Genomic DNA, 22,727 nt, shown 5'->3' with positions numbered 1-22,727 from the left:
AAGCCACGTGCGTTGCTCAAAAGGGCAATTCTCTCATATTTATTATAGATAAATTGGGCAGGAGGGAGGAGAAGGTGGGGGAAATGAATTAATACGAGGCTAAATATTTGCATGGATGGATCGACAGCGCGCAGCCCCTGGGCTTCTGTGCCGAGCAAAAAAAGGGAGGCAGCCGCGGACAGATGCGTCGCATCGCGGTGGAGAAAGGTGCGGGGGCGGAGGAAGGAGCCGACGAATTTAAATGCCTCTTTTGAATATGCATGAATGTGGCACATCTGGAACTGATGTCGAGGGTCCAGGTTTTTGAGAAGGCATGAATCAAGGCCGTCGGTGTAGTCAGCGAAAAACAAAAACAGTCTTTCCTGGTGTTAAAAGTTCTTCGTAAGAAGCAAGGATGCGTTAATTGCCCGTTCTGGGTGATTAGGATGGGGGAAATAGCTGGAGTGTTTTTCTGGAGTAGTGTGATTTTTAAAAAAAAGGGGGGGGAGAACAGGATTCCTTAATAATAAGGTATGACAAACTTCAAACGGGGGGGGGGGGCGGAATCCAAAGAAAAGCCAGGAACATCGGCCTCGATCCCCTCTGGCAACGGCTTTTAAGAGGAAATTCCCATTGCCTAGCTAAATGTTCGGCTTGCTTTTTAAAAAACCAAAAACAAAAAGATCAGACTGTTACTCTAGGATCCTGTGTACTTTAAAAACGTCAGTAAGCCAAGGGCTTTTCTCCTGTGAAACCAGGATCGCAAATATGTTGGGACTGAAGTCGGAAGAGAATCGTGGGACTTCCTTGCGTCGCTCCAAACTCTTCTTTGGATTAAGGGCCCCTCGTGTTTTCTGCTGTCACCAAATGAGACTTCCTTTCCCGTCTACATGGAATCGGGATATGAATATGATCCCGATTAATCTAAAATATGTATTTGGCGTTATAAGATCAGTGGCTATTTTTAAGGGGTTAGAAAAATTCACTAAGGATGATACCAATATTTTGTAAAGATAAACAGGAACCAGGGGGTATAGGAAATGGGGGGGGGGGGCTGGAATTTCTCCCGGCGGAGTTAACGAAAACAAATCATTAGGATAGCTATAGCCTTAAGAACATATGTAGTTTTATTGGGGAAGTGAGGCGATCGCATCCACAGGATATTTCAGTTATGAAATCGAGGAGAACACAAGCGCAAGGTGTTTGTTTTTACAGAAAGTCAGCCCCGACCAAATTCACTTGGAAATAAGTTGAAGTGGAATTTATTTCCCAGAAAGTCTACAATCATACTTGCTCAGAAAACGTTCCTTTGAAATTGAGGGGACTTCAAAATAACTGGGCTTGTGACCCAGCTGTGCGTTCTGCATATTTTGCAACGTGCAGTTCAACTTATTAATATGCATCAGGCTAAACAGGATCCAACTTTCATTCTTTTTAGCTTCCGAAAGCGGGGGAGTTAAACACATGCTCAGAGAGCAGCAAAAGAAACCAGAGGGATTTAAACACAATTAACTTTGGCTGGATCGCACCCATACTTTGCAACATGTAACTTGCTGTTATTTATACAAGCATTAGATGAAAATAAGACAGTTTGGGATGGGATGATGATGATTATTTTCTCTTTACCGTCCTGCACATACCCAAGGCACCTCCAGATTCCCCTTCTGCACATACATATTTTCGTTTGTTTGCAAGGAAGTTCCCTTGATTTCAAGGTGGGCATGATCCAGCTAGAGCCGGTAACTTCACCAGCATACACAACACCTGCCGCATTCCTTTATGCCGCGGTTGATGGGATTAAAGCGCGCTCAATATCGGCTGGATAGTGCTCTGTGTTTGGGAAAGCAATTCAGCCTGTGTTGTACACTGAGCCGCTGCTCCCAAATATCCGTGTTTAGGAGAAGGGTGCTAATCACTCTTGGGGTGAGGGAGAGAAGATGCAAAGGCGATGAAGTCACCTTATCATTCCGGCGCACAGTTTTTGGAGACCTTTTATGCGCACCCTCCCTTCCTAATTTCCCCCTTTCGAAAAGGCGGCTCCTTTCGACTGTCCACGTGGAACTTGTGGAAGTATTGGGCCCGTGGGGGGCCCTTGGGGTTCCTCCAAAGATGATTAGCCACGATTTGCCCGCTTCCTCGGTCCCGGCGGGCTTCCTCCGGAGCGTGCTTTGCAGCAGCTCTGCGCAATTACCGGCGCCTCCCTCGCGGGCTTGTGCGATCAGAAGAAGCATATGGTGTTGCTTGTCGGCTGCGAGCAATCAGAGGAGGCAAAGAAGGGCTGATCCTCTGTCCCAGCTTCCCCTGGCTTGTAAGCCGGCGAATGTCTGGAAAGAGAAAGGAAAGGGGTGGGGGGAGAGGAGAGAGAGCGAAAGCCGCCAGGGAATCGAGGTGGTCAAGGGCAAAGCGAGCCAGATCCGCTGCTGAGGTAATGGCCCCAGCGTCTGCCACACTCGGAGGCAACACGAGAAGTTTTGGGGGCTCGGACTTCCTTTATCTCTGTTGTCTCTTTCTCTTTTGCTTCTTTTTCTTGTTTTCTATCTTAGGCAGCTGTAATATTCTTGTATTGTATGGGGAAATCTCAATAAAAATCTTACTGAAAGGTGTTCAGCTCCAGTTACGGATGGCTAAGGTTGGCCTGGATTTGGGCTCCGGTGCTTGCCCGAAGTGGGCTCCCTCCACATTTTTTATTTTTTAATTTTTTAATTATTAAGGTCGATCTTCAACGTGCTGGGCACCGCGCGACACCCAGGAGCTTCCAAGCCCATTGCAGTCACTAGACAGCAAGCCTAAATCCAGCGATTAGGAAATAAATCCCACCTCAGGCAAGGGGAATTTAACTTCTTCCTGAGCACGCACCCGCTTCTCTCTCCCTCATTCTCTCTCTTTCTCCCCACCCCCACCTCAACCATCCTCTTTATATGTGTGGGCTAAGGTAGGGAAGGGTTATGGGGAAGGCGTCTTAGGCGATGGCTTGCGTTTTGGTTAAAATGACTGCATATCTTGATTTTGGGAAAGGGGCGCAGAGAGAATTCGCCTGCAAGACCTAATTGGGCTTCGGACTCGGCTGAGGGTCTTCCTTACTTCTTTAGTAGGGATCGGGGCCTACAGGCCTGAGCCTAGCCGCCTAGATGAAGCCCCATCGATTTCAGTGGCGCCAAGCAGGGTCTCGGGCACAGCTGCCTTGCGGAATGGTTGTATCCATGTGGAAGGAGTCCCAGGATCTATCTGTGTGTGGTCCGGACTGAGCATGTTCAGGATTGCCACTTGAAGGAAGGCGAGGAAGGAGAACAGCAGTGGGGTGAGGAAAGCGAGCTTTAGAAGCAGACGTAGAAACAAACCAGCGGCATCCAAACCATTATTGTTACTATGGCAAGGCAGGGATGGGGGAATCAGATCCTAGATGACAACTCCCATCACCTCTGGCTATTGGACGTTGGGCTGATGGGAGCTGGAGTCTAGCAGCCGTTGGAGGGCCACGGGCTCACCGCCCCCCTCCCCCGTATTATCAAGCCATCTCTTTCCTCTGAAGTACACGTGGCACCATCAGCAACCCATCAACGGTGCTGGGCCTCTGACCTAAAGCGGCCCTGGCAAACTTAGCCCGGCTGAACAACGTAGGACTAGATTCCCCAGGTCTAAGGGTGCTCTCTCTCCCTCTCCCTCTCCCTCTCCCTCTCCCTCTCCCTCTCCCTCTCCCTCTCCCGCTCCCGCTCCCTTTCCCTCTCCCAGTACGCCTTGGGATCGAAGCCTTAGCACATCAAACACCAGCAGGTTCACTTAAAAGCGGAGCTACCGCTGGTTTCTGGATTTTGACTTGTTTTTCTTGGCTGGTTCTTGAAGACAGGCAAATACATCGCCTCTCTCCCGAATTTTTCACAGGGCCTGAAATGCTTAGCGGAATAGGGTGGGATTTGCTTAGGATCCGGGTCTGGGCGTGTTGTGAGAATGGACGCGCCGTGGCACGCAATCGCAGACAGTAGTAGGTGATTAATTTATTTTTGCACCAATTCTCTTTTTGGAGGGTGGGGGTGGGAATGACGCTTTCTGCCTTTTCCTGAGCTCTCCAGATGTTGCGTAAAGGCAAAGAAGGGAAATGCCAGACCTCGCTACACCTACCGCATCTCTCTCCTTCCGAGTCCCCAGAGATCTTAAGTGAATTCGTATTCACGCCGGTTTGGAGGGCAAAGGTCAAATTCAGGACTCCGTTTCGCCTTCCTGTGTTTATGAACAAGCTCTGGCCTTGATCCTTTTACAAATAAATGGGAGAGGGGGGCATCCCTCCTCCTCTTCTCACCCCCTCCTCTCCTCCAAGGACAAAAGCACATTTAAAGGTGAGAAGCCGGCTAACTTCCACCCCAGAAACAAGCAGTGACGGAGCGAGTGACGTAGCCAAACGAGAGAATGACGCCATGGCGAAGCCTTGCTAGGCTTTCTACGTCAGCGCCCAGTTCGGGGACCGTCTGTTAGGGATCGAAGGACTCTTGGCTGAGCCAAATCAGGCCAAGTAGCTGAACCACAGAACCATTTTTAAAGGAACCCTGCTGTAAAGGTTGCATTATTCGCAGAATGAAATGCTGCAGAAGACCATTAAGCCTGTCTTGCTTCCATGCCCCATCTGTTGTAGAGAGTTGTTGTTGCGGTTGTTGTTTCCCCAAACGTTACTAAAGTTTGGTAAAATATTTTAAGGAGAGAAACACAGCTCAGCGATTTAGGAGCATGCCACGCGTCTTTTCGTCTCTCTTGTCTAAAATATTTCCTAAGCAGCGTTTGCATTCAGATGCTTGAGGGCCAGCAGTTATTACGTAGCTGTTGCTTTACACCTGTGCAAGATTAGATCGAACGGCCCGAGGTCCTCCAGATAGGGAAGGGTTTACAAACCATAGCGGATAGATTTCTAGAAACCTTATAATCCGATGCCCAAACCAGGGAGTGGCCTTCGTTGCTTTAAAGACGGGGCAAGGAGGTGTCTTCAGAAGCAAGTCCCACTGAAGCCATGGGGGCTGTCCCTCAGTGAAGTTTTGGTAATTTAAATAGGATATTAACTAATGACCCAGTTACATTGGTTTGTAGAAATCATGCAATAGCTGCTCACGTACATAAAACGGCTATTTTGACTGGTACGTCCGAGGGGCAGGTAGACAGAGGGGTCGAGGAGGGTCCACGCAGGCAACGCCGAGAGGTCTGGGGAACGAATATTAGAGCTAACCTTGAAACACAAAGTGCGGGTTTTCGCCTGCCGGTTGGTTGCGATGGAAAGGTTCTTTGGTTGTCGGTATTTTTGTGTGTGAGCGCTTGATATTTCTCTCGCTTATTTCGTAATTTATTTATTTTTATGATCCAGTAGGAGTCTTGCTTAAAAATTGCAACTGAAACTGTGAAGCGTTTGATTCATTTCCCCCCTCCACCTGTCTTTCAAGAGGAGAGAACTCAAGTACATGGGAACAAAATAATTTTTTTTTTAAAAAAATCCTTCCAATAGCACCTGAGAGACCAACTAAGTTAGTTATTGGTATGAGCTTTCGTGTGCATGCACACTTCTTCAGATAGGAAAGAAAGCTGTTTAGGTGTGCGGAGTGGGCGGGTGTGGACTGGACAGAGCTGGATTGCACCGTTGTCTGAAAAGGGCTACAAGAATTGGACCACTAGGAAGGAGAATAGCGGTCCAAAAGTCCAGAGTTTTTGCCTCTAAGTATTCATTTCTTCTCTAGAACAATCATTTGTTGCTGTTGTTTTTAAAAAGAGCTGTAAGGTTAACGACAGCAAGAATGAGATAGGCAATCCTTTCCGCAGGCCTTACATCGAAAAAGGGCTTGCTAACTTCCTTGCTGTACTTCTTTTGCGGTGTTTCAAAAGTAAAAGTGCAAGTTAAAACAGCAGCAACGCGTGGAGGGAATTTCCGCGAGGTTCTCACGTCGATGATAATTATGAAAATGTTCATTGATTTCAACTCACCCAGTGTTCTCCAATTTTTCCGATTGTTTGAGATATGTGTGTGTGTGTGTGTGTGTGTGTGTGTGTGTGTGTGCATTGTGCGTGCGTGGGTGTATCTGTGTGTACGTTATGCACTAAGTGACCAGAAACACACACGCACACAGGCGCGCACAATGCACACACACACACACACACACCACATATATATCTCAAACAATCGGAAAAATAGGAGAACACTGGGTGAGTTGAAATCAATGAACATTTTCATAATTATCATCGACGTGAGAACTACCGAAATCATCCCATCTCCTTTGGGGTGGGCGGGCTGGCGGATTAAACAGGCGCTTGACATCATTTTTTGATAGCAAAAATAAGGAAATGCGAAGATTTTGAAAACATACATATTTAGAAGTACTGTCACTCCATCACTAGTTGGATTCTGGACGCTGCGATCAGGCTGCAATCCTATACCCACTTACCATGCAGTAAGCCCCATTAAAGCCCCATTAAACTGAATGGGACATGCGTTTTGAACAGGCACCGGCAGCTTCTTGCCGCTCCGCTTAGGGTTACTCAAAATCGCTTAGCAATGCAGCTCGGCAGCTCTACACTCCATCATTTTGCAGCTACTATTTTGTTAAATAAATAAATGCGTTTAGCGTTTCAGTATTGAAATCCATTGCCTTGTTTTAGTTGGGAGGCGGTATTTAAAACAAAAACAACAAAGGGGAGAAAAGGAAGAAAAAACAACAACCCCCTTTCCCACGTGGATCGGTGATTTAATGCTGTTTTTCTTGCTGCTGAGGGAAATGATTGAGCATTGGGTTTCAGTGTTTATTTTCTTACAGACGTTTTTCTCATTTAAAAGCCTTTAAGCTGCCTCCCTTTGTTTGATTCCAGTTTTGATGTGGACTTGAAATGTGAAGTGCAGAACGAAAGCCCCGGCATAACTGCTCCAAAAGCAGATTTATGGCTGAGAAAAGCAGAGGTCAGGCTGATTGGCAAAAACCGTAATTTCTTCGCGGAAACCCGCCTCGAACGCCAGAATAAAATAATGGTGGTGGTGGTGGTAATGGTATTAATTAATAAGCTGTTTGCAGATATTTTCATCAGTCGTGAGGTTAGTAGGTGGTGAAATAATTCCTCCTCACTCCTTTCCCCAAGGATTTCAGGACGAAATGTTAATTTTTTTCCTCCTCTGTTGTTATGGTTAGCATGGAAAACGGAATCGTTTTATGGGTCTTATTAACAGAGCAATACTATAGAGTTTAATGGGACTTTCCCCCCAGGTAAGTGAGCATATGATTCATCCTTAATCGGGTTGTCTATTTTCCTGGTAAAATACGATTCTGCTTTCCAAGGCTGAATGAATCCATATCTGTTCTGCTTCCTAACGATTTTTTTTTTTTTAAAAAAAGTATGGCAGTTGGGTTTGTGTGGATAAAACGTTTTACAGATGTACCGTTTGATATTATTTAAATCACAGGATATTAAACCACCGGATTCCACTTATTATTAAAGACAAACAGCACTTTGTTTCTGCGTACATTTTTATATGCATGCAAAACAGAGCTGATTTGTGCTTTTTAATGGGCAGGGTCTTTAATTTTGTAGAGGTCGCTGGCAACTGATGGTTCTGCAAGGCCGAATCTGAGCCGATCCCGCGTAAAGTTAGTTAACAAATACCTAAATATGGCAGAACCCGGGTCTGTCGAAGTGAAAAGTCAGCCTCCTCGGTGTGGGGCTTTGGTTTTTATTCTCAGTAATCAGAGTACACACACCCTTCACACACACACCATCCTAAATAAATACACGGAAACGAGGAAATTTGAGGTCCCTTGAAACGATCGCTTAAAACTACTGACAGTCCAAGTCCCCTTTCCTCTGATTGTGTGCGAGTCACTTACAGCCCAGTCCTATGCACATCCACTCAGAAGTAAATCCCAATGAGACTTACTATCCGCCCGGGTAAATGTGTATAGGACTGCGGCATTCCTCAATAATCCCAGTTTCCCCAATAATCCGGCCGGTGGTGTCGGAGGCATGCCTGATTTTGTCGAGGTTGCTCCAGCCCCTAGGATTCGAATACTCGAATTTGTGTGTTTCAATTCAACCCAGTTCGAAGTCAAGCGCTTCGCTTTCCTGCCTTCTTTGTGGGGAGAGGAGAGGACACTGGAGGAGAGGTGCTGGATATTATCGCTGGGTAGAATTAATATCAATCCTCGAAGCCTTAAAATAAGCGAGAAAGTGGTGAAGTGTCTGCTGAGGGGGTTTAAAAGGTGCTCATTTTCTAAGCTGCAGGCTGAAATGGCCGCCTGGTGACCAGGGTCTCCTCGACAAACCGAGAGGCTGAAGGGCCGCCACGTGGTGAGGGAAATGGGTTGGGTCAAAGACTGCGCATGCCTCTGCCAAGCCTGGGATGTGGCAAACTCCACTCAGACCTTCCTCGTCTGGAGCCTTCAGGGAGACTGAGTCGAGTCTGAATAAGCAGATGCGCCACAGTTGTCCTCGCTGCTCTCCTCTGAGTCCAGAGCGAAAGAGAGACAGATTAATATGTATTATGATTTTTAATGTGAGCATTCATAAGCAAAATAGTCAATCAGCAAACTTCCGAGAAGCGCAGAATGCATTCTCAGAAGACCTCTGCCTCACGTGGTACCTTGGTGGTACCTTGGCTCCATAGGAAGTCTCATCTGATCTATATCGACAGTCTTAGACGCGAATTTAGCTGGGTGTAAGACTCACGGAACTGAACTCAAAGTTCTGAGCAGACATGTATAGGACAGCACAGTCTAAACGCAAACTTGTGTGTTTCAGGGCAGACTTGGTGGGCGAGGTGGGCATGATCGAGATAAAAACAACCCCCATCCTGGATTTGTACCAGGTTTTCGTTTGGTGAACGGTCTCCAAACTAGAGACCCGCTCCTGTAAGGAATCTCGACAGTCAACCCGAGAGCGCTGACCTCAGAGAACAAGCGAGGGGAAAAACCCTTCCCAGAGACGGGGATTGAAAGTCGATACAGTCGGCCAAATGTCTGTAAGACTGCCTGCCTGCTCCTTGGAGAAATCCAATGTGGTTCATGTGACTTTTAGCTTTAGCTGCAGTTCTAGCTTGGGAGAAACTCAGTGGGATTTTACTTCCGAGTAGACCCGCGCGGGCTTGTTCCTGCTATCTGTCTCTCGTGAACCCGGATCGATGGATTTGGAAGCGCCTTGGCAACCTGAAAGTGCCGCGCATGCCAGCCGTGAATCTCCTGTTGCCGTCGAGAGTAAAAGCAGATCAGGCCATCTGGAAAGATGGCATTATTTAAGCACTTTTATTTAAGCTCTCAGTAGAATGGAGGGAGGGAGGGAGACGGTGGAGAGGAGGGGGGGGACCGTTCCGTAACTCCTTTCTCCTCAACAACAATCCAATTAAGAAGCAATACTTGGGTTTAGGTCAAGGTGGGCTGCACCCGCTTTCCCTCCGTCTCCTGCGAGCCTGGTTTGTAGCACAAGAGCCGTGGCTCAGCGGTAGAGCAGAGAAGAGGCGCTGTTAGGAGGCCTTGGCTAGACTAGAGGTCGGAGTGGGCCAAGACAGGTGGTTGCTTCAGTCCAGCTTTTGAGGGACCAGGACAGACACAGAGAGTGGCTCTCAAGTATATGACTGTTGCTGGAGAATTGGAAGGACAGAGTGACCACGGCCGGGCGACCCGCAACCCGCTGAGGTTCAGCCCGAGCCTCTTCGGCTGAAAAGAACGTGACAAGCTTTTCTTCTGTAGATTAGGAAAAACCCACGGCGGGCTGACTACCTGAGAAGGTATCGAGATGTCTACTGCAGCCACTTCCTTTGGTCCAGGGCTGCGCTGTGTCCACATTCAAGAGCAGATCGTGCTGCAGCGTGTTTGCTGAGCGAAACTCATTCTGAAATACGTATAACGTTGGGTGTTGGTTGCATCTCCTGAAGTAGCTGTACCGCTTCAGGCTGCTCACCTGATGGAATGCTCCCCCGTCTCTCTAAACCAGGGGTGACGAGCCTTTTCTCCTCCTCCAGAGGCGGCTGAATGCCCATCACCTCTGGGCATTGGCCGTGCTTGTTGGGGCTGATGGGAGTTGTAGTTCATCAACACCCTAGTGGGCCAAATATTCCCCACACCTGCTCTAAATAAAACACCTGTATATAGATGGAGATTGTGTCAGGGAGAACCATTCCCCTTGGCACTTACTTTTAGGGTAATTGTATTATTGTGCGTTATTTATTTATGGTTTTGTTTGTTGCATTTATATTCCATCTTTTCCTCCATGGAGCTAACGGCGGTGCAAATAATTCTCCCCTCTTCATTTTATCCTCACAACAACGCTGTGGGTGGGGTAGGTCACGCTGAGAGGCAGTGACTGGTTCAAGATCAGCTTGTGAGCTTCGTAGCCAACTGAGGATTTGAACACAGGACTCCCAGATCCTAGACTTGGGCACAGCCCTTAGTGCAAACTCGGCCCAAGAGTGAAATAAGTCCAAAGGTGCAGTAGATCTACCAAAGCAAGTTCCATGCATTCTGCCTTAATTAGTTTGATGACAGCAAAGAATATGTTTGTCGGATAATTTGTCCTTGAATTAACAAACCGAAGGTCCTAACTGTGTCTCCGAAGCCCAGGGTCTCATCCCTGCTTCCCACCGAACCTGCTTCATACTAAATAAACGCGGCGGCAGGATTCTGCTCATCTCAACACAAGCCCTGCCTTTCCGGTTTTGCGTTCCTCATTGTTTATTCCAGATTGTAAACTCCGTGGAGGCAGGGACCTGTCCATTTTTTTTTATTTATTTTTTTGCTTATCGGTATGTAAAGAGCCCTGCACTGTAACAATGGTAACAACATTTTTTCTCAGGTCTGTAGGAAATTATGCGTGATCTAGAAAGGTGCCGGAAATAGAGGTTTGCAGGAAGCCAACGCTGCAATTTCCAAGGGCAGCGAACTACTCTAGATAAGAAAGATGGGTGGAAAGATCACTGCACAGTCGGATGGTACGAAGGGAAATGAGGTTATTCCCCGCGGTCTAATAATAAATAAAGGTTGGATTCTGGCTAGGTATAATGCAGAGCGTTGACACACAGATAGTGTACTGTGAAGTCTTAGGGGACACGCAGCTCTTAGGCTCTAGGCTGAAATATGTGAAGACTGTGGTATTGGCTTGCCTTGCGATGTTGTTGTAAGAATGTGTACGGGACGCGCTTTGAATACAAACAAAAACCACTACAGTATTAGACATGTTAAATATTAGCCTGATCCTTCAATAACCCTTTAAAAAGCCACTGGATATAGAAACACCCCAAAGTAGAAAATCACATTTGAAAATCGGAATATTTTGGGGGATTGGGGTCCTGAAAAAATAACGTTCAGAGCAATCCTTGACATGTTTACTCAGATATATAAGGCCCCCCCGTCCAATGGGCTTTTCTTCCAGAAAAGCATGCATAGGATCGCAGCCTATCGGTGCTACTGTATGTTTACGAGGAAGCTAGTCTCCCTGAGGCCATTAGGACTTTCTCGCAGAGGGAGTGATCAAAACCCTTCGCTCAAACCTTTCGCTCCAGGTTTCCGAATGCGCTTAACATGCGTCCAACCACCACCTCTTTTTCGAATGACCCACTTGGGAGGGTGAAGTGCAGTGACAGAGTGGAGCTTCTCCTTGTCCCCTTTCCCAACATTTCTGAATGCAGCCACTAACTCACCTTTCCGAAATACTGGGTTCAATGATACTTGCTTCCCCTTCCAACCAGTGGGTTAAGGACCCCGCCTAAACCAGTTCTTTAATTTGGCAGTGGGTGGCATTTGGAGCTTTGAATGCACCAGCAAAGCTGAACTGAACACCGAGTCCCGTTTGGAGAAGCGCACTTTACCTTGAGATGCAGGCTCAGAGAGACGCCGAATTGGGAAAGTAATAAAGCTACATTTATTAAAGGAAGTTTGATGGGAACGTTCATCGCTCTAATCTGAGGTGGCGATGCACAAAGAGCCATGCTTGCTCTTTGTTCTCAGCGGGAGAGGCCTACAAAGATGTCTCCTCTCCCAAGCTGAGAATGAAGGAGCAGGAAATTAGGTCAGCAGCGCTAAGAGTTTCCGTCCAGCAGCTGAAGGAATGTCAGCAGAGGTCGAAGGACAGCCTAGGATGCTTGCAGATTCTTCTGTCTATCTACTCTTTCCCATGCAAAGCCAACAACCTATAGGCAAGCTGTGTTGCATCTCAACATTTCCTGCAGTATTTGGGCTTAACAGGGTTATGGGTGGGATTTTAAGTTGCAGCTTTCTATGTGTTATTACTTGGGAGTAGGCCTCAACTGAAATCTGTAGAGCTAATTTCTGAGTTTCCGACTGCAGTCATTATGCCTACTTACCTGGGAACAAGACCCATTTTGTCTACTTTGGGACGAATTGCCTTGGAATAAGAAGTGTGGAGGTGGTGGTGAAATGATGAGCCAATTCATATTTCCCCACAGCTGCTTACTGGGTAGGTGGCCTTTGTTAGGCTTTTTAGGGCACTGGGTGCATAGCAAATAGAACAATCTGTTCTGGATGACTACAAAAGGAAAGCAGATTTTGTGGCTGATTCCTGAAATCCAGATCAGAATCCCTCAGGATAGGTGGGAAACTGTGGAACAGAGGCAGATAAAATCCAGATCACATTTGTTAGCATTAGCATTGCACACAGACAGTAATTCTAGGTTGGCTTGGTGTGGGGCAGGTAAAATTCTCTCAGATCCTAAGAAGAATTCCTCTGGTATGAATAAGACTAAAAACTTGTTTTGCTTCTTATATCCCTCCTGCTGTGGGGCAGGCTGTAGTAGGCCACACAAACCATTTCATAATAAAATAATAAAAATAAATAATGCTATCAGCGATTATTACTGGAAAATACTGCAGTGAGAAACATGGGCAATGCTGTTACTACAGGGACACTAATGTTGTAGCAGATTTTTAGTAATGTTTAGCAGTAGTACAGCAATGGTCTACAGCTTCCCCTACACCTACATAGGTGTTTTCTCAGCTTTTAATGTTACTATCACTATTGTAGCGGTTTCCTCATAGATTTACCTGCTGCATGGAACTGCATTCTTGAAGTTGCAAACACAGGAGAAAATGTTTTCTGGGTGTTCGTGATTCATTATAATAGAAGTAAATGTAATAATATAGGGAAGCCTTTTATATTCAGTTTGTGCCTTTAATAATAGACATGTGGTTATTTTTGTTTGCTAAAACCAAAAGTGATACAGACATTAGAAAAAATAATAATAATCTTATATGGGTGTTTTTGTTTTTGTTTTAAAAAAAACACAGGTTTAAATTCCTGTTAAATGAACTCTTTCCTATTATTTATTTGTAACTAGTGGAATCCCGCTGGGTGAGTGAGGAGAGGCGAGCCCAAACACTTGGCCTTGATTAGAGATGTCCTCTCTTCTCTCTCTCTCTCCCTCGGCTGGGGTGGCTTTCCCTAGGACTGTGTTTGGTCTTCCACTGTCATACTGTAAGCATACGAATCCGAGTGAGGAATCTTAGATCGGGTGGGTGGCGGGGGCGGGGGGGAAGGAGAGAAACCAGTCGGACTAGAAGAGATCCATTCTGCGGAGGCCCCTTTTAGTTCTGCACACCTTGCCTGCAGCGCGCACCTTGTATACTTTGAAAAGATTTCCCCTTGTCTTTTTATTCTCCGCAGAGGCTGCTTCCAAATGTAGTTTTTCTCTGTCTTCGGTGCAACAGCTCGAGCAGTAGGCAGGTTGCAAGAAACCCGAGTTCTGAATATTAATGGCCGCGCGCCGGTGAGCGACTTGGGAAGAGGAGAGAGGGAAGGGAATGGGAAAGAAAGAGAGATACTTTCTTAGTTTGCGTTGCACAGACCAGCACAATGGTGTGCGCTTTATCGAATCGGTTTCTGTCGGTTAGCTTCACCAGGACCAAACGCAACAAAAAAGAAGGCGGCGGCGACGCATCTTCACGCAAGCCCTCCCTAGTAGCCCCCACTTTTGAGCAAGATTGTGCCACTGGAAGTGCAGAGCGCCTAGGATGGCAGCTCAGAGGCATTCTTAATCCGGATCGAAATTCCGTCTCGAGGGTTCAGAGATCAGAAGACGACCCTCGGGCCAGAGGAGAAGTGGTTCAAAAAACGCCATCCTCCTGCCCTACTCCGCGCGGCTCTCCCCCATGCGCGATCGATGCTCGTCGTCCGGCCAGCGATGCCGGCAGCTGCCTGGTCGCCTCTGGAGGGGGCAGGAGGGGTGGCTGTTCGCCGTCCTCCCGCCTGCCTAGTCAACGGTGCCTGTGGGATTAGGTCAATTGGTGTGGATCTCCTCCGCCTCATTTGGTTACTAATTGGTTTCTTGTTTTAGAAATCGAAATCTCATTTCCAGAAATCACAAAGCCTCGGTAGGCAGGCCGTGAAGGTAATCCGGGGGTGGGATGATGGGAAAGATGCAGGCGAGCAGGGGGCGGGCGGGCGGGGGGAGTGGAGTCTGCCTTCAAACAGAATCGCGAGGAAAGCAGAAGTGGAACTTCGCCCGGCTTTTCAAGCGAAATGTGAGCTCGTTAGAGCCATAATAGATACATCCCACCCACTTCTTAAGGCTACTTATGTAAATATGATAAACCAGGCTCGGCGAAGCGCGGAACGGAGATTTCCTCCCCCCCTTTTTTTTACCTAGGAAGGTTAATGTAGCGTAGCTTGGAAATCTTCCAAAATAGATTATGTTTTCCCTTTTTATCTTCCACCACTTTAGCCGGGAAAATCCCCCCTTCAGATTCCAAGCTCCTTCTTCATCTCTTCCAATTCTCGCTCCTTCTTCTTCTTCCTCTGCTTCAGCGAGGCTCTCCAAATTGCAAGAAGAAACCTTTACATCTCCTGACCAACCTAATCCCAAAGGCAAAGAGAGAGGGGGAGAGGATCTGGGTTTCTCACTTTTTAAAAAGAAGAAGAAAATGCAATCAGACTACAGTATTTGAAGGGGTGGGGATTGGCTGCGGTAGGTCAAGTGCACCCCTAGCAACTTTACTCAACGTTAAAATCGGGGCGGGGGGAATACTTTAAAAATAAAAGATACCGAACTATAATGTATCTGAAGCTGCAGTTTTTCAGTACCCCCTTTTAACTCAGCGTGTCTTAACGCGCAATAAATGCAAGCGGAAGACTTAGTTGAAACGTTTCGAATTAAGTCCAAGCTTGATTCCAAAGGAACTGTCATTACGATAAATATTTTAGGATCCGTGGGTTAAAATGTTGTTCATTTCAGAGGAAGCGAGGGGGTGCAGGGTAGGGGAAAAACTAAACTGACTACTTCTGAGTAGTCGCGATTAGGATTGCGTTGCAACTTCCGGGTGAACATCTCCGGCCACAAGATTGTGATCCAAACGCACTTAGGGGGCAAGCCTTTCCACTCTCTCCTTGACCTCTGTCTCCTTTGATTTTGCGGGATTCACTTCTGAGTAGACGCTCGTAGGATCCCCATGTTCCTGTAGCGCTAAGTGCTATTGAATCAATGGGGCGTTTTAGACCGGAGCAACTAGGGGAGATCAGTCAGTTTGAGATGTCAGTGTTACTCAGCTTGAGTCGCAGTGCAAGTCTATCACCACCCGTCAATTAAATTTGTTGGTCACTTCTTTACCAAGGTAACTCAGAGTGACTTACAATACACTGGCAACTAAGTCTCCTTGAGCTCAGTGGGGCTTCTTCTCTCAATAAGCGGATAAGACAGCAGCCTCGACGCCCTCCACCTCCCCTGGCTTGTGGATTGAAAAAGCTGAAAGTCGCCCACCCACCACCGCGGCGAGGTTTTAAGGAATCCCAGAGACCAAAGGATTGGAGAATGGTCAGATGGCGGCCAGTCATTCATGGGAAAGGATGGAGACATCTGGCCAGTAGAAGGCTCTCGCTCCCTGCCCCCCTCCTAAATCTCACGTGGCTCAGTTTGGAAGAGAAGTGCTCGGAAGGGCGAGCAAAGCGCTTGTTTAGAAAATATTAACTTGGCTCGGCTGGAGGGAGGAGTTCACCCGGAACAGGAGCAAAAGAGCTGCAGAGCAGGGCGGGGAGGCGGGAGAGAATAGAATTGCGGATTCTGTCCAAAAGTTAACCTGTAATGCAGGCAGGCTATTCATTAACCCGCCGGGGCAGGATCTGCTGCTCCACTTTTAGTAGCCTAAGAGAAATAGGAGGCCCCCCCTCTCTCCCCCCCTTTTGCATTCGGATTAATCAGCAACTGAGAAAAGCACAGAGATTGGAATGGGAACGTCTGGATCGCCCAGAGAGGGTCTCGTGAGTCGACAGGTGTGTATGTGTGTATGCCCACAGACAGCGTTACTCTCGTTGCTTGTTTAAATCCAAACCTCCTTAATACGTTTCTGTAGATCTGCACATCCAGGCAGCTCCCCTCCCCCCAAAAACCCACGTCTTTACGTCTTTCTTCTTAATTCCGCTAATAAACACATCAAAACGAAAGGAACCCGTGAATGTCTGAGACCTTCCCGCTTCCCTCGGCCACTCAGGCTTCAGTACTTTCAGTTTCCCGAAGAAGAGAAAAGAACCCTACAGGAGTTGGTTGTTGTTGTTGTTTTAAAAAAACGATCCAATACTCATTTAAGCAGGCAGCTACGTCTATCTGAATGTAGCTGAGTAGCCACGCCCTTTCGTTTAATCGTGGCACTGAGGGAGCGCATAAACTCTCGAGGCTCCTTCATAGAAAGTCAAACCTCGACGCACGAGCCTTTTTTTTTTTAACCAACCAACAACTTAGGCACACAGGGGACTTGAGCCACAGGGGACTCCCTTCTAAAGGATGCAGACACGCACGAATTTGGACTTCCAGGCTGAAACCCTCAGGAGGGAGCGCCACTGAACCCAAGAACAGGCATTTCCAAATGCGCATCAATCCAGTCATTCTAGGCGCCCCGGGATTCAGGAAGCTTCCTTGAGCCACGCTGAACTTTACTTCCGAGCAAGGATCAGCTTGGAGCCTTCCCTGACAGCCACTTCCGTCGTCGCTCCCACTCCCCCAAGAACGATTCCCACGTGTAGGCGGCCAGGTGGGATTTAGGAAGGGGTGTTCTCTGAAATCCGCTGGGATCTCGTCCTCCCAATATTTGGTGTTGGCAAAGCGGGGTGTGTGTGTGTAGCACCCGGCTCCTAGACATTTAAAAGTTGTGCAGAAGACAAGAGCGGAGGGCTTGGTAAATCCTGCTCGCCTTTCCGCTTCTGAGCCACTAGGAAAGGTTCAGGCGTCCTGCCTTCTTGCGCACCTGGGCCACCTGCACGAGATCCCCAGCCATTAGGCGTGTCCCAACAGACATGAAGTCGGGAGACAGAAGAGCCGGACACGTACCTTGTTACGGAATTCAAGAAGACCTGCGCAGAGGGTCCGATGCCCCTGTGCGCGTTCACTATTAGGGGAATCGGAGGACGCAATTAGCATGCAGAAAGTTTAGTTGGGTCGTTTTAGACTCTGGAATTAATGCTCCCCCCTAAATATTTACTTCATAATGGTTCCAGCTTTGCTCATATCAAATGTGGTGAGCCAACCAGGCTCAGTTTTGGGAATCCTCCTGTTCATCTCGCTTTGTGGGGCCCCGGACTTCCGCAGGAAAGTCTGATGAAGAATCCGGGTTCACACTCTGGAAGCTTCAGGTTTTATTTATCGGTACCATTTCTTACCTGCCTGTCACCTGGAGGTCCCAGGGCTGGGTACAGCAAGAGAAAAAACAATGTTAAAACCAAATAAAACCATCACAATACTATAACAACGGTTCCAAAAGGAACCGCTGGAAACACTGCTATCAAGATGTAGGCAGTCGATGCCGGTCCTTATGGACCATATAGAGCTGCGAAGACCTGTGCTAGAAGCAGAGATGCCAACCTGAATAAAATATTAGGGAGGGAGGGGCAAGTAAGCCGCGCCCTACGTAATCACAAGACGCGGCACACGCACACTATGTGAATGGCACTGCCCATCAACTTGCGGGAGGAGCCTGCCCCCTCAAATATTTTATTTGGGGGGGGGGCGAAGGGATCTGGCTCCTATGGCTAGAAGTTTCATGTCATGGTTGCTATTAGAAGAGGCAGTCTATATATGCTACAGGTGAACTCCTGCGAGGACTCGCCTGTCCTGTTCCATTTGGCGAGTCCAAGGCTAGGCCGCCGAGGAGGCCGAGTGGATTCCGGGAAAATCTGAACGGGGTGGCTCCAGGTCCGCTTTCCCCTTCGTTGGCACCGTCCTCGGTCTTTTTGGCAAAGTGAAATACGACTTCGATTGCCCTCGGGCTTAGCTTTGAATAATCGCTGGGCTCTAGGGACTTCGGCTGTATCCCACTTACTTGGGAGTCAATTCCATTTAATTGGATTGGGCTTGCTTTTGAGTAAACATGACAAGAGCTGACTGATCCCAGTTGGGGGACCGTGTGTGTGTGAGAGTGTGTGTGAGAGAGAGTGAAAGCAAAAATAACCTATAAAGGCCAAACGACTTGATTTTCACGGCTCAGGTTTTTAGGCGGCTTACCCCGCTGACCTTGAACATCTGGATGTATGGTCCGCTGACGTGTGTATATGTGCATGTGTAAATCACGGGCGTGTAAATTATAGATCTAAGGCGTAAATCCAACACACACTTTCCTGGGAATTGAGTCCCATTTGGATACAGTGGGACTGACTCAGGAGTCAACGTGGATAGGGTTGTGCTGTGCACTTCTACCTGGGAGTAATCTTCACAGAGGAATTGCTCTGAATGTGCAGCCAATCGGCTTAGATTCAAGCGCTCTTTGGTTTAACCAAGTTGTAGACAGGTCTGAGTCCGGGGCGGATCCTCTCCAGTGTTTTACAGCACCACTGCTAAAGCACTGAACGTATAAAATGCCATCTTATATGAGCGCCTGCCGCAATTGTTAGCTAGCTCAGCTTCTGCCCTCGCGTTTCCTCAGGCTCGGTCGCTTTCACGAGTTTTCACGTGCTTGTGAACGCGAGCGAGTCCCTGGAAACGCGTGGGAGACTCTCTGGCAGAAGAGTGGGCCGGAGGGGGGAGGGAAGAAAGGGGAAGGGCGAAGGCTTGTGCGACGAAGGCCCGGTGTTTGCGTAGCGCGGGCGCGATCGTTAGCGGGATTTAGCTGCATCAACAACAAGAGGCGGCTCTTGGGCCGCTTGCTTTCCATTCTAAGCCCACTTGGGGGTGTAATGGGATGAGGCGGCATCGAGGGCACTTGCAAGGAAACGTGCGTTGGAATCCAGGCGCGAGAGAATCTGAATGAGCAACAGAGGAGGCGTGTCCGGGGTTGTATGCGATCCACAACCCAGCTGAGCCACCACGCCCTTGGACCCCTTCCCTCCCCCCTTTGATACCCGCATCCTCTCAGTAATTCCAGTGGCACTTCGAGCTCAGGTGTGTCTTAGTTTAGCAAAGCATCCCGGATCCACAGCGCACAGGTTCTGCTTAAGGTTGTTGATGATTGTGACCACTAGTTGGTTTGGCATAAACTGTGCTTGGCACCGCGGGTCCAATCCAATGGTTTCAATTTAAACCGGGAGCTGTAGCCGTTTCAGAAGTATTGTCGGAAAAAGACAACAAGGAGGAGGGAGGGGAGATAAGGAGGAATGCCAGGAACAAGGGCTTTGCAGACAAAGAAAAAAAACCGCGATTCCACAAACACATTCATGTCCTTTTCTACACGCAGGCGACGTTTAGGCGTTGTTCCAGGAGGCTTTGGGGATCATCTGCCTGGTTCTACCGCCGCTTGAGGCGGAGGCCGGTCTCCTTCTCACTAGAGGGAACAGTTCCCGACACAGGGGGCCTGGAAGAGACCATTGGGGGGAGGAAAAGTGGGGTGGAGGTGGTGGAATTAATTCACGAGGAGACGCTCTCAGACGTCATGCAGCCCCACGGTTTTAATTGGGATTTGTAAGTCGATCCTATGACTTTCGCTCCGAATAACGCTCTTTCCAGAGACAGGACTAAAGCCCAGAGAAGAGGAGGGGAAATTTCAAGGCTTCCTTCGTGGCTGGGGAGCAGCCCTTCGCCTCCCAAATAAAATTTCCTCCGTTTGAAATCTGCAAAAAGGACGCGACGAAGTTATTAACTATAATAACCGCTTTTGCTTTTATTCTTTTATTTTATTCGGAGAGCTGAATGGCCACACGACGCTTCGTGTGTTTACAGGAGCTGGCTGCTTGTTCACACCCAGTCTAATGTTTTTTAAACATTGAACAGAATAGTTGTGGCTAAGCTGAGCACCCGCGTTATGTTCGTTTCCATGGCATTTCTCTCTTTCCAGGGCCCTCCAAAGGGAATGGGTTTAGTTGTTCCCCGCATTTCTGGCAGAAAAACTAGTTTCTGGGTACCAGAAATTGGTTCGTTGTGTGTGAAACGGATGTGTGAATATGGGAAGAATTTTTTCCAGAGAGCCAGTTGGTAGGATTTCAATGATTCGAGAAGCAAAAGCATTCCAGCCCACGAGTCAGAGCACAGGTTGTTCTATTTGATCCAGAAAAACATAAACCCGCATTTATTTCAATCGAATTATCATTCAAGGAAGTGGTTTCAGGTTGGAACGTCTGAGGTCCAGTCAACGGAAGCGCAACCGAGCTGGAAAGTAGAAGAAAAAAGAGATCTTTATAGTTTCATTATTCGTGACCCCTCCCCATCTCCCCTTGTACTGTCAGGCAGAAACCACAGAATAATTATTCTTATTTAATTAATATATACCGCTCATTGTCAGATCAGGCATTAGGACCCTGCTGCCCTGCCTCTCTTTTATTATTACTATTATTTTATAAATTTGTATACCGCCCTTCATCCGAAGATCTCGAATAACGCGGCGGTGTCTCCACAGGACTTGGAGAAGCCTGGGGCCACGCGAGTCGAACCAGCCCTCTGGACAACGTTGGGCGCGAGCTGGGATCTCACCTTTTGCAGGTACTAGTCCGGAATGCAGCTCCTTAAGGTTTTGTAGGGAGAGCTCGGGCAACCCAATCGAGATAGCGGCAGACTGGGAAGGAAGGCTATAGAAGGCTCGTGATAGAAGACAAACACGGGCTTGATGCTCTTTCCTACGAGTTCCTGAACCAGACTCAAGGTTTGCAGGCGATAGCTCCCCTGGGGAGCGACCTGCAGATCTGTCGGGCCCCAGCCATGTAAAATGTCCTTTCTTTCTCTCCCTGATAAATAAGGGGACACGTCGCGTTGACTTCAGTGGTGGGCCTATGGCAAGTCTGTTTCAGGATTTGCTGGAGGGCGGGGTCACATTTCGGTCCCTGTCCTTGCCAGTTTACTAGTGCCTGGGAGCTGGTGACAGAAAAGACCCTTCCGCCTGGGATTCTGGAAACTTTCCGAGAAGACAATCGTGGTTTAAAGGGGCAAGGCAAATAATCTGTCTCATATGATTTCCGGAGATACTGGAAGGTTGTTAATGATCATTATGTGTTTTTATATAATTCAAAACCATGTCGTCCAGAATAATAATACGGGTAAGGGCAACGTCAGCAACGTTTGAATCAATGCACGACTGAGATAAGCACCGGTACTGATTCTGATTCCATTTAAAATCAGTAGGATAGTTTCACTTCCGCTGAGGGTTCTGATTCAAGGAGTGAGTTTATATCAGCACTACAAGCTGAAGTCAGATATCTACTGCTATATATTCTCCGAAAAGTCCTGTGAACTGTTAGTTAATGGGAGATTCTCTGAAAGAGAGCTTGGAGATGAGAGACCCCCTTTAGGGGAGAGAGAAAGAGAAACTGAAGGTGTCTTCTCCTCCTAAGGTGGGACCAAGAAGGAGGAGGAAGTGGGAAGTGAGGTCAGCAATTCTGAGAGTATCACATCAGAAGGAAGGTATACAGTCTACACAGTTGGGTCAGAAAGACAGTCTAGGAAATTTGGTTCTTCTCCTTGTCCACTTTCTCCCCATGCAAATCCTATCAGCCTAAATACAGGAAAAGGATTCCCTGGGGACAAGGATGATTGTGGATTTAGGATCAGATTTTTAACTGTGATGGCAATTGAATGAAGGCCTGTCTTTTGTATTTCACACTCATTATCAAACCATTTTTGTCTCTGACAGTGCAATCCTATACATTTCTATTCACAGGTAAGCCCCACTGAGTTCAGTGGTACTTACTCCCAGGTAAGTGTGTATAAGGATTGCAGCCTGAAAGTTGAGGCTGCTCCTCACTCCTCACTTGTTAAGGCCTGGAGGAGAGAGCAAAGAAGGGTTGGCGAGGACCAACATCTCATAAACCAGACTTGACACACAGCTCTTTTCTGCCCCTTTCCTTGCAGACTTTGGACGGTTTCATATTTGTGGTAGCTCCGGACGGCAAGATCATGTACATCTCCGAAACTGCCTCTGTTCATTTGGGTTTGTCGCAGGTATGCTATGAATGTGCAGGCATGCACAGGATCCAGGCAAAGAGGGAGGGGGAGCCAGTTTGATGAGCAACATTCAAGGCCAGGAACCTCACATGCAAGACCTGAACACTCACCTCCGCTGCTTTTGGCGAGCAAGGCAGGTGAAGCCAAGCCTGTTTGCCAGTGCAAATCCTAGCCCCATTTACTAGTCAGTCCCATTCATTTGGAGGAGTGTTTTTTAAGCACATCCTTTCAAACTCAGTAAGATGTACTTCTGAGTAAACATGCACAGGGTGGTGCTTTCAAGTCCCATTGAAGATGACTTCAGTGCAATTCTAACAGCCTGATCCTAAATGTACTTATTAATTAAATTTGTATACCACCCTTCATCCACAGATCTCAGGGTGATGTACTTTTTGGGAAGCCTCACTGGGTTCAGTGGCACTTTGCTGCAGAGGAACATGAACAGGACTGGAGC

The 22,727-nt window shown here is 47.7% G+C and overlaps 1 protein-coding gene across 2 annotated transcripts in view; it reads left to right on the top strand.

Moving 5' to 3' along the window:
- The window catches only part of SIM1 (SIM bHLH transcription factor 1), a 63,579-nt gene that overhangs the window by 2,786 nt on the left and 38,066 nt on the right, over positions 1–22,727 (top strand). The window contains exons 1-3 of one of the 2 annotated variants that reach the window (XM_083731191.1): positions 6,965–7,030; positions 20,736–20,818; positions 22,181–22,270. In XM_083731191.1, coding sequence (XP_083587317.1) covers positions 22,226–22,270 — 45 coding nt within the window. In that variant the 5' untranslated portion in view covers positions 6,965–7,030; positions 20,736–20,818; positions 22,181–22,225. Of the gene's footprint in view, positions 1–6,964; positions 7,031–20,735; positions 20,819–22,180; positions 22,271–22,727 lie in introns of those variants that run through there. The other variant, XM_083731190.1, reaches the window with a different exon arrangement.

This window comes from Podarcis gaigeae (assembly GCF_964106915.1).
Source record: "Podarcis gaigeae genome assembly, chromosome: 3".
Taxonomy (NCBI): Eukaryota; Metazoa; Chordata; class Lepidosauria; order Squamata; family Lacertidae; genus Podarcis; species Podarcis gaigeae.
This window is presented reverse-complemented; position numbering and strand designations above follow the sequence as displayed.